Source organism: Globicephala melas, chromosome 12 (genome assembly GCF_963455315.2).
Source record: "Globicephala melas chromosome 12, mGloMel1.2, whole genome shotgun sequence".
NCBI lineage: Eukaryota > Metazoa > Chordata > Mammalia > Artiodactyla > Delphinidae > Globicephala > Globicephala melas.
This window is the reverse complement of record NC_083325.1, coordinates 70,963,285-70,975,379: the sequence shown is the minus strand read 5'-3', so window position 1 is coordinate 70,975,379 and position 12,095 is coordinate 70,963,285. Positions and strand designations below refer to the sequence as shown.

Below are 12,095 nucleotides of genomic sequence, written 5' to 3'. Positions count from 1 at the left end.
GAGACCCGAGGAATTTACAGTTTATCTGGGTGGGTAGAACATGCCATTCACTGAAATAACAGCCTGAGCAAGCAGTGGTAGAAGATTGGGTAAGATAATTTGGTACAAGGGGTACCTTGTACCAGCTAACAGAAGTTAGCTGGCAGAGGGCAAGTAATGCCTAGAGTTGGATGTCTTCTAATGAGGACTCAGCACGTGCTGGGGTCTGCCAGCGCCCCCCGTCCCCCGCAGTGTGATGACTTCAAGACCCCCAGGACCGTGACTCTGACTTTCCTGCTCCTTTACCGTCTCCAGTTTTTGCCCTGTCCCTGTCACCTGAACATCCTTTCCTCTGCAGCTGTGGGGCTCTCCGTGGCTGAATGGCTCCCCCAGTCTGCTCCTCAGACCACCCAGCCCTTCTCACAGCTGGACTCTGATGTGGCTTCTGGCTGCTGGACAAGAGCTGTGCCAGGAGGAAGGACATGAAGACGGAACGACCCCCACTTTTACAGGGCATCCTTTGTTGAATGCCAAGTGGAAGGGTTGACGTGTAGTGTAATGGCGAGCCAGACAAACGGCTTAGCTGTGAAGCAAACTAAATCAAGCAAAAATTTGCTTCAAAACTACCTAGAGAATGAATTGAAGCAAGGAGACTGGCCGAGTGGCATTTACAAGACTGGATACCAGGTGTAAGAGAGGGATCCTAGTATGGTAGCTGTGGCAAAGGAGAGCACAAGATGAACCTGAGAAATTGTTGAGGCTGTATTTTGGGGAAAGTGATGGGAGAATTAGGGGAGCCTCACTGAAGAAAGGCACATGCTGTGTGACTTTGGGCAGGGCATCTGACCTCTCTGATCCTGCTTCTTTATAAAATAATAGTACAAACCTTAGTGTTTTGTTTTGAGTATTATACATACAAAATATGTATAAAGTTGCTTGGCCTAGTGCTTTGCACAGAGGAGGTGGTAAACCGTGGATTTTTTAGTTATTAAAGATCAGCATGACAGAGGCTGGATCCGTGATAAGGAGAGGAAGGAATCTAAAGGAACTAATATTATATCTCAGGGGGCCTGGCAGGTGATGCTGGGTTAGAAATAGGGAATTTGGGGGAAGTGGCCTAGATGTTGAAAAGCATGATGTGTTTAGTGTTTGAGAGTTTTTGCTTGTTACAGACCTCCAGTCGCCCCAGGTTGTGGGTAGCTCCGATCAAGCGGACAGATCAGTCGAGAAACTAGGATCAGGCAAGCAGAGCAAAGGAGAAACAGGGCTGCAGCGTGCAGGAGGTGTGAAGACAGGGTTGCTGCCGAGTGAGCGGTCCAGAGTCCGCGGAGGCTGCCAGCAGTTGTGAGATCTGCCATCACATGCTGCCAGGCAAAGAGCTGGGCCAGCGCTTCTTATCCTGGCCGCGCACCAGAACCACAGAGGATCACCTCTGGCCCCTCCTCGGAGATGCAGGACTAGCCACAGGCCAAGCCAGGAGACAGCAAACGGGGCTTAGGGGGTTGGGGGCCAGCAGGCAGGGGGTCAGAGGGAGGGAGGGGCAGGGCAGAAGGAGCCCTGATTCCAGGCTACCCACTGCCCAAAGTCCCCCTCCCCCACACACACCTGGAGGGGGATTGGCCCCAGTGAGCCTGGCTCCTAGTCACAGGTGGCAGCAACCCCAGAATCCCGGGCAGGATTCAGGAACTGGAGCCAACGGTTCTCCAATAGAAACGTTCCCCGAGTCCTCCTAGGAGAAAGTCCTGCAAGCACCCAGAGACCTTTTGCTAAATGCCTGTCAGCCTCTTACCGACTTTGAAATTCACGATCGCTTTCCTCCCAATCACACACTCTTTCTTCATTCAACAGATGGGTATGACTATTTCTCCCTCCTCCTCGCCACAGGTTAGACCCTGTTCAGGCTCCGGGATAGGCAGGGACAAACAGGCCGGGCTTCTGCTCTCCAGGAACTTACCTTTGAGTGGGGGAGACAGAGTGTGGACACATACAAAGTATGTCAGTTGGTAAAAAGTGCTACGAAGAGGAATAGATCAGGGATAGAAAATTAAAGGAGAATGATGGTCAGGGAAGTTCTCCACAGTTAGGTGACATTTGGGCAGACGCTTTAGAGAAATGAGCATGGGAGCCTGGAGGATACAGAGAGGAACATTCCAGATGGGGAATATTCAGTGCAAGGGCCCTGAGGCAGGATGGTACAAGGAGGCCCCTGAGGCTGGGGCAGGTGAATTATTGGGAGATGGCAGGATGGGCCACTGGTGCAGGTCTAACCATGCTTAGAGTTTTGAAGTTGGAGGAAGCCACTGAGTGTCATTGGACACTCTGTTAATCCCGCTGATATGACCTTTTACTAACCAGAGCAGCTACATACATACTAGTGAAATTGACCATATCACATTTCCCTCTTTTTCTTAAAATAAGTATAAAAATATTAGGTAAGACAAGTCCTAGTGACAGAAGAGGATCCTTATTAAATTTACTTCTGGCATCTGTTCTTGGATATGCCAGACATGATCCCCAGAGAGTGAGAGAGGGCCCTGGTAGAGAGTGCTTCTCTCTTAGAAATAAAATGACTCATAATTTAATAGGTTCTCTTACAGGCAAATGGCGAGTTGAACTCCATATACTTCTATGTACAAACATTAAGAATAAATACCATTAGAAGCAAGACTAAAGAAATACATGAAAATATATTACTTAATCTCTCGTAACAAGGAACTGTTTTCAATTTATTTTTAAATGTCTTCTATTCTTTGTTTTTTTTTCCCCCCTGGCCTGTTTGTGGCTACTTCGAATTCACCTTTTTCTGGTTGGAAGCTTTCTAGGGGTGCCTGTGGGTTTCTGTCACCTCCTGAACTGCTTTGGCACCCAGAGGCGGTGGGCTCCTGACCAAGCCCTCTGGCTCTTTGCCTTATCAGAGAGGAGACCTTTTTTTTTGTTTTATTTTGTTTTGGTTTTTTGTTTGTTTGTTTGTTTTTTATACCTTTATTGGAGTATAATTGCTTTACAATGGTGTGTTAGTTTCTGCTTTATAACAAAGTGAATCAGTTATATATATACATATGTCCTCATATCGAGAGGAGACCTTCATTTGCTGCTTTGATTACCTACGCAGGAAGTGTGGAGCTTTTCTGACTTCTGGCTGAGATTCCAAAAAATCTCTTTAGTCATATGATCGGTTCCTTTTTAAAGTAGAGCAGATAAGATGGTAAATAGCTTTAGGTTATTTTCCCCAATGATCCTTTCTTGTGTTTCTTTCCTTTAATCAGGACGTGGTCACCTATATGGCTTCATAGTTGTCTGCCCCATTCTCTTTTGAAAGTTACTGTGATTGCTTAAAAGCAAACAAAAAACTGTTAACTTTTTCTATATTTTCCCCACCCCCCCCCAAACAAGCCTATTAATTTTGCTTCCCTACCTTATTTTCCTTAAAACTGGGTGTGAAAGGGTTAAAACACAAGCAAACAAACTCCAGAGCTCAACATATCAGAACAGTTTGTAGACACTTGTATACTGGTTTCCTCATATAAAACACCCTCCTCACCCAAATGTCTCCAAGGTTCAACTATTAGAGATTATTTTTTTCAGCCTTTAAGCCTTAATGCATATACCCTCTGAAAGACTATTGATCAGCTACTAGCCTCTCGTGAATTAGATAATCAGATGGGGGACTTTGAATTTTAGCAGGGGTGGGGGGTGTGCCAATAAGGGCATGTTTTTGGGATGGAAACCGTGCACCTCAGATTGGGATTTGAACCCACGCGGCTTGATCTCAAACCCGGCCAAAACCCACAGTCTTCCAACTGAGATCACACACCTGGTTTCAGGACTTAATGAAGCTCAGGTTCTTGATGTCTCATTGCAGAAAGAATTCAGTGAGAGACAAAGTGATAGGTAAGAAGTGGATTTATTTAGAGAGAAACGCACTCCACAGACAGAGCGTGGGCCATCTCAGAAGGCGAGAAAGGCGCCAGGGTATGGGGTTGTCAGTTTTTATAGGGGTGGGTAATTTCATAGGCTAATGAGTGGGGGGAGTATTCCAGCTATTTTGGGGAGGGGGCGGGGACTTCAAGGAATTGGGCCACCGCCCACTTTTTGATCCTTATTGTCGCCTTAGGACTGTCATGGCGCCTGTGGGTGTGTCATTTAGCTTCTGGTGTGTTACAGTGAGCATATACTGAGGCTCAAGGTCTAGTGGAAGTCAACTTGGACTCCTTTGGTTCTAATCCGTTTATGTCATGTCCTCGGGCTATGTCATTCTTTCAGGGGTTGTGCCCTGCCCCCTTCCCTCCTGTTTCAGGATCAGTGTGAACAGCATGAAGTCCCCAAATGCCTTAGCTTGGAGGGCCTTAGGGGATGGGCAGAGAAAGGAGGCAAAGAAAGGTGAAAGGCTTTACAGAAAAGTAGTGGGTGGGGAAGACAGAAAGAAAGAGGGAGTGGACAAGGCAGCCATCCTCTGGGGCTCCGCTCCTACTGCCCCTTTCCCCTGAGCAGTCGGGTCCTTTCTCACACACCAGTGGACAATGAGGGCCAGTGACCCTCAGAGCTCCAGCCCTGGTCTCTCCCATGAGTCTGAGCCCTCCTCACAACTACCTGGATGATCCCACCTAGATGTCCCCACTCCCCCCAGCCCCAGCTACCTGTCTCTTCTCCATTTCAGTCAAGGGGGTTGTGGTGTCTGGTCGCGGGACCGAAAAGCCCACAGTCCTCTTTTGTAGTTTCCTCCTGTTCCTCCTTTTAGAGCTCCTCAAGTCTTGCTGATTCTGCCCCTTACTCTCCCATCTTGATAACATCACTCAGTTCAGGTATTTGCCCCTGACCTGGGGCGATTCGCTCACACATCTCTGCCTTAAATCTCTCTGTCCAATCCCATCTTGCATGCCACCTCTGGACTGATCTTCGATGTCACCCACTGCTCACGAGGCTCCCAGAGCTCTCGGTTAATGTAGGCAAAGCCTAAACTCTTCAGCCTGTTGTTTAAGGCTGTACTCAGTCTGGCCCCCGCCTGGTCCTCTGTATCTTTCCTTCAAGGGAGTTAGAAAGGAAAAAGGAGCCAGGGGGATGTTATTATTTAATCCTCACCACAGCCCTCTGAGAAGGAACCATTATCATTTTCATCTTTCATATGAGGAAACTTGGGTTTAGGTTAAGTAACTTATTCAAGATCAAACAATAAGAAATTGGAAGAGCTGGGATGTCAACCTAAGCCTGTCTGACTCCAGAGCCCAAATTCTTAGCCACTGTGCTCTGGTGGCTTGCAGACTCAAAGTGTGGTCCCTGGGCCACGGCCATCAGCATCACCTGGAGTCTGGTGGGAATGCAGAGTCTCAGGCCCCACCCCTGCTCTGCTGAAGCAGAATCTGCATTTTAATAAGATCCCCAAATGATGAGTGTGCACTTTACAGTTTGAAATTATAGAGGAGGAAAAAGTTTTCTTTGACCCTCTGAGGGTCCCTGGCTGGGTCTGAAAATTAAACTGACAAAGACAGATTAACAGGAGAAAAGCATATAAATTTGATTGAATTTTTACATGTGCCTGGGAGCCTTCACAAGAGAGTGAAGACCCAAAGAAGTAACCAGAGCAGGAAGATTTTATACCTTTTAGACAAAGAAATAATACATTTGTGAAGAACTGACCAGACAAAGGGGTTGGGGCTATGGGTAGTGAATGGTGAGGAAAGAACTAGGAAGATAAGGGTTAGCTTAACAAGGTTTGTTTGCAGATTCCTCTGCTGACTTCTTAAAGTCTGTCTCCAGTAAAAGGAGCATTTATCTCCGCTCTTGAGGCAGAAAAGGGGGAGCCTTTCCTGCCTTTTGCTGCCAGTTAATTGCCTTCAGCTCAAGACAATTTTTATGTCAAAGAGGCATATTTGGGGTTGACATATTGTGGTTTCCCTCAAAATGCACTGCCCTAGTGGTCTTTCCCTTTCTGTGTAAGCCTTCCCTAGTTCCCTAGCTAATGCATCCCTTCCCTGGTGTAGTACTTAAGAACATCGTAGCCCCTAGAGGTAGATTTTGGGGTTCAAATCCTGCCACTTATTAGCTGTGTGGCTCTAGGCAGGTAACTTAACCTTTTGGTGCCTCAGCTTCCACATCTGTAAAATGGGGATAAAACAATACCTCCCCCATGGAGTTATTGTAAGGGTTAAGTGAGTTGATGCTTGTAAAGTATTTTAGCACTGTGTCTGGCACATAAAGAATAAAGTACCCACTGTCCTTTTCACCTCTGTGAATCCTGCCCCACGTCTTCTTGTCCTTCCTCTCCTGGGAAGCCTTCCCACAACCAGCAGAGCTCAAGGTGATTTCTCCCTTTCCAGAGTCTATTGCAAATGGTCTCAGACTTCAATCATAGAATTGTACCTTAGGGAAAATCTCCCCTTATTTTATTTATATATATATATATATATATATATATTTTTTTTTTTTTTCAGTACGCGGGCCTCTCACTGTTGTGGCCTCTCCCGTTGCGGAGCACAGGCTCCGGACGCGCAGGCTCAGCGGCCATGGCTCACGGGCCCAGCCGCTCCGCGGCATGTGGGATCCTCCCGGACTGGGGCACGAACCTGCGTCCCCCGCATCGGCAGGCGGACTCTCAACCACTGCGCCACCAGGGAAGCCCTCCTCTTATTATATTGATGAGGAAACTGAGTCTCAAAGATCAAATGGCAGAACCAGGACTTGAACCCAGGACTCTTTAAACTCTAAGATTAGCAGTTTCCAATGTGCTCCATTTATAGTAGCATATACCTTTCTGTTCCCACACAGTAGTCAATACACATGCCTTGAAAAAAGACGATTAAAAGTATTCATCATGCTGCTCTTTGTAACAGTGAAAAATGGGGAGATGTTGATTTGAACAAATTTAAATAGATTTCTTTACCTTATGACTCTTCAGAGGCTGTAATAAGCTTATTTGCCTGCAAATCTGAAATGGGGGATTTGGTGTGCAAGGTTTCATAGATTTATTTGTCCACAGACCCTTTTTCTGATGAACGCTTGTTAGTTACCCACTGTAACTACTCTCCTGGCGACCCTCCAACGTACAGTCCTATGGGTGCTCCCCAGTGAGCCTCTTGCTTTATCTCTCGACAGCATTTGACTCCAGTCTGTTGTGTGCGCTTGTGGAGCTGACGCTGAGGCAGGAAAGTTCAGGGATGCTGGCTTTGAGAAGGTGACCAGGCAGTGACTGGAGGTTGAGGTCAGATTATCATTTCAGACCCACAGGCTAGTGAAGTTTGATCTTCTGGGAACGTTCTGGGATTCTTCCTTCTTAGGCCTTCAGCTGCCCCTTGACCTTGCTCACCATAGCTGAGTAAGTGGTCAGTGGGGAAGCCACGCTAAGATGTACCAGCCAGCACCGACCAGCTAGCAGTTCGGGAAGGGCTCAGCTGCCCTGGGCTGGGGAATGCAGAGGGGAGAGCAGCTGGCGGGGACCTGCACTGGGTGTTAGCAGGCCGGCCCTGTTCTGAGTGCTTTGCTGCGTAAACTCGCTGTGGCCTCACAGCAGCCCCGTGTGCTAAGCCCAGGACACCGCACACACAGAATGTCATTACCTGCCCAACACCACACAGCTAGGAAGCAGCAGTGCCAGGATTTGGTTTGAAACCCATGTTGCTGCCCTCCAAGGGTCTGAGGAGGTTGGAAAGAAAGAACAGACTAGAAGGAACCGCCAGGGTGTAGGTCAGGAAGCACCCGAAAGCAGTGCAGCTCTGCTGATAGGGGCACCTGCTCCCATCTCTTGTTCTCTGGCCTTCTCACCTCTCCCCACAGGCAGGAGAACGCCCGGGCCTCGAATGCGATGGGTTCTCACGGAGGCCCTGCGTCGTGGCCTCTGTGCTGGGATGGGGAGCCCCTGCACAGAGGTTTCTACCCTGAGTACCCAAAATGGGCTTGTGCTTTCTCGACCAGTTGGGGTTTCTAACAACCCTGAGCTTGTCCTCTGTCCAGGGCAGGTCCCAGCTCGCGGGCCCTTCAGAAAGGTTTGAAGAAGGGACTGACAGTGGGGTTTGGGGGCCCTAATTTCTCATTTTCTCTAGTTCTCACTCCCTTAAAATGCAAAGGGCCGGTGTTCCTGTTTCAGGGAGCGTGTAGGGCACGTGCCACTGGGCATCCTGGGAAGGAGCGTACCGACAGCCGCAGTGGGCAGAGAGAGGGCAGGAGGGCAGGTTTAAATCCTGGGCCTTGAGGCCAGGGGCCCCAGGGAGCTGTCCTGTCACAAGAAATAGCCCTGGATGCCAGCCAGCTGGAGCCTGGACACCTTCTCCCAGGCAGAGGCAGGGAGGAGATGGGGAGACGCCAGTAGCAGCCCAACCCAGAGAGACCGAACCCAGAGTCCGGTTTGCAGCCGAGGACTAGGTCCACAATCCTCCCTGTGCCCGGGGTGGGTGGGAGGCTGAGGGCACAGTAGTCCCTGGATATGGCAAATCTGATATCCTGTCCTCAGGGTGCCCCTTGGCTTCTCCAAGGACATGCCCATCCCCTAACAACCGAGTCTCCCCTGGAGCCGGGATCCCGGTTCCTTTCTCCTCCTGGTGGTGCCGCCCTCATGCCCTCCCCATCCTGGTCCCGGAGAGCCGCCGTGCTCGCCGCTGTAAAGCTCTTTGTGGCTCTTTGTGTGATTTAAGTAATTCCCACTAAAGTAATTCATTCTTTTCTGAATGACCCATAGGCTTGATCCTTCCAGGGCACATTTGCATTTCAAGTAAAGCATTTGTACAAACAGATTTAAGCGTTAATTGGTAGAATGAGGAGGCAATTATTTTTTCTTTTGGGGGGGGGACTTTCCCAGGCCCTTCCCTGCCATCCTCTCCCTTCCCCAATGCAGGGAGGGTGCGGCTGGGATGTGCCAGGGGAGTCGTCTGCGTCAGGAGGAAGGGAGGAGATCAGTGGTTCCAACTGAAAGTTTTTTACGGTGGGACCTAGACTCATCAACTTTTTATTTTCCCCAGGTTTGTTTTATTATCACTGATTTCCTAATGCTGTCACTTCACAGCACCAAAATACAAAGAAGGAGCGCATGTCAGTCTTCAGCTTTCTGAAAACGTGGTACATTATTCTTAGTTTTTTTTTCATTTTGCCCCAGACGGGTGAGAACCTCCTGGGGTGGGGGAGGGCTAGTGGTGAGAACCACCGACTGGGTGGCCCCCCGAAGCCCTCCAACTCTCAAACACCAAGGCTTTCAAACACCGCAGTCACGCTGCATTAAAGATGCATTTTCAAATGTTAATAATTAATGTAGTGTTAATTTATCATAGTTTCACATAACATTCTATAATGGAAATGGCCCCAGGAGAGAGGGTGGTAAAGGAGATTGAGGACCAGAGTAGAAAAGAAGTGGGGATCAAGCGAGGGGGCCGGGTAGGTGCAGCAGCCGCTCTTCCAAGCTGTGTCCATCTTCCAGGACACTGGGGAAGAGCCTTGGGCTGCAGGAGACCGTTGTATAGTCTTCTCCCAGAGAGAGAGAGAGCAAGAGTGTGTGTGTGTGTGTGTGTGTGTGTGAGAGAGAGGGTGAGTGTGAGTGGGTGTGTGTGGGAGTGTCTGTGAGAGTGGGGGGTGTGGGAGTGGGGGTGTGTGGGGGGGAGTGTGTGAGTGTGTGTGGGTGTGTGGGGAGTGAGTGTGTGTGGGAGTTTGGGTGTGTGTGGGGAGTATGTGAGTGTGTGTGTGACAGTGAGTGGGTATGGGTGTGTGACAGTGTGTGTGGGAGTGTGGGTGTGTGTGAGAGTGGGTGTGGGGGTGTGGGAGGGAGTGTGTGAGTGTGTGTGACAGTGAGTGTGTGTGGGTGTGTGGGGAGTGTGTGTGACAGTGTGTGGGAGTGTGGGTGTGGGGGAGTGTGTGGGTGTGTGTGGGGGAGTGTGTGAGTGTGTGTTACAGTGAGTGTGCATGGGAGTGTGAGTGTGTGGGTGTGGGGGAGAGTGTGAGAGTGGGTGTGTGTGGTGTGAGTGGGTGTGTGTGGGGTGTGGATGTGAGTGTGTGCGTGCGTGTGTGTGCATGTGTGTACACACGTGTTCACACATGTGTGTTCTATGGCCTGGCTTCCTGAACAGGTGCTGGTCTGCTGGCACCTATGCCTGATTTCCAAGCAAAGACACCCAGCGGAAAAGGCAGCCGTCTTGGAGTGGGGCTGGGGCTGGGGAAGCAGTGAGAAGGACCGAGGCCCTGGCGCTCTAAGGGAGGGACCCTTCTGTTTCCAGCCTGGGTCTGGTTTCTCACAAACGGCCCAACCTGGTCCCCTCGGCCTAACCAGGAGGCTTAGCTCCCCGGTGTTTCTCGTTGCCGTTGCAGGTGTATGTGGCTGCTGCGGTGCCCTGCGCCCCAGGTACAAAAGGCTGGTGGACAACATCTTCCCTGAGGATCCCGAGGTGGGTCTCGTCTCCTGCCGCCAGCATGTCTCTCACCACCTTACCCCATCCAGGGCCCTGGGGGCTGCTCCGAGGGAGGGCAGGCCCCGGGGCTCACTCAGACACACCAAAACCTCGGCCGCAGCCCCATCGGTGACCAGAGGCAGCTGGGAGCCTGAAGAACGAGGAGCTTTGGGCCGCTATGCGGGCAGCATCCGCAGAGGGCTCTGAAGTGTGTCTCGGTGCTCGGTGCTTCTGACCACTGCTGAGCATTGTCTTCACTCATGTCTCTCTGGGTGATGGTTCCTTGAGCCGCTAACTCAGAATGGTACTATTTCGCTGTTGTCAGGTGTGAGCATTTCCCTTCTTGGGTTTTGGCTCTGGAGCTCGTGTCCTCTCCACGCTCCCTCTGGTATCTGCCAGGTGTCAAGTTGGCACAGGGGACACCTGGCTTCTTGGTTTCCAAGCTGCCACTCTACGGTCAGGCTTCATTATGGGTTATGTGGTTTTGGAAAGGGTCTGATGTACTTGACTTCTTCTCTGGAAATCAATGACCTCTTCCTGATAGGCAGTGGAGGGTCACATTTCCAACATCCTCTGGACAATTCCCTGAAAGCTGCAGAGCTGCCTTCTTCCTGTCCACTTCTCGATGTTGGATATCCAATACGTTTTAATTCTGCATTGCTTTCATTGAAGACTTGTCATCCATTCATATACACACATATACACACACACATATATACCTCCATGTACATACACATATACATATGTAAATACATATAGTGTACACATGCACACACATATGTACATTTATATCACTGACTATTTTTGCTTATAGCTAGCACACTGGGTGAAGTTGTGAGTTTCTGGAGAGCAGGGTCTATGTTTTAATCATCTCTAGATCCCCAGAACCCACATGTGTGTGTCGCATACATTACAGGCACTCTGGTAAGTGTTGATTAAGTTGAATGACCATTTACCTTTAGACTTGAAGTCTTCTAGCCATCGCATGGCCACAGTGAGGATGATCTGTCTTTTACAGGATGGCCTGGTGAAGACCAACATGGAGAAGCTGACCTTCTACGCCCTGTCAGCTCCAGAAAAGCTCGATCGCATTGGCGCCTACCTCTCTGAGAGGCTCATCCGTGATGTGGGTCGTCATCGGTATGGGTAAGTAGTATGGGAGGGTGGAGAGAGATTTGCAGAAATTATATATTTTCAGGGCAAAACATAGGGTCCTTTTATTTATTTATTTTTGGCTGCACCAGGTCTTCGTTGCTGTGCACGGGCTTTCTCTAGTTGCTGCGAGCAGGGGCTACTCTTCGTCGTGGTGCGTGAGCTTCTCATTGTGATGGCTTCTCTTGTTTCGGAACGCAGGCTCTAGGTGCACGGGCTTCAGTAGTTGTGGCACGGGGGCTCAGGAGCTGTGGCTCGCGGGCTCTAGAGCGCAGGCTCAGTTGTTGTGGCACAAGGGCTTAGTTGCTCTGCGGCACGTGGGATCTTCCCGGACCAGGGACGGAACCTGTGTCTCCTGCATTGGCAGGCGGGTTCTTAACCACTGCACCACCAGGGAAGTCCCAGGGTCCTTTTAAGAAATGGTAATAGACTGGATTGTTGAACAGCCTGAGAAAATGGGGACTGGGAGTGAGGAGTGGGTTCCCTGTGCTTTTCCAAAGGTAAAATGTGATGCCCTTGCCAAGATTTGGGAAGAAGGGGGTGTTGGCTTCCTAGGAGCACCTCTGTTAGCCTCCATTTACCCCCGTGTCTCTATCCAGAAGCCCT

The 12,095-nt window shown here is 49.8% G+C and overlaps 1 protein-coding gene across 6 annotated transcripts in view; it reads left to right on the top strand.

Moving 5' to 3' along the window:
* Nucleotides 1-12,095, top strand: part of EFR3B (EFR3 homolog B) — an 88,089-nt gene that overhangs the window by 27,061 nt on the left and 48,933 nt on the right. For 4 of the 6 annotated variants that reach the window (XM_060309083.1, XM_030858236.2, XM_060309081.1 and 1 more), the window contains exons 2-3: nt 10,258-10,334; nt 11,356-11,483. In XM_060309083.1, coding sequence (XP_060165066.1) covers nt 10,258-10,334; nt 11,356-11,483 — 205 coding nt within the window. Of the gene's footprint in view, nt 1-7,870; nt 9,022-10,257; nt 10,335-11,353; nt 11,484-12,095 lie in introns of those variants that run through there. The other 2 variants (XM_060309082.1, XM_060309084.1) reach the window with 2 other exon arrangements.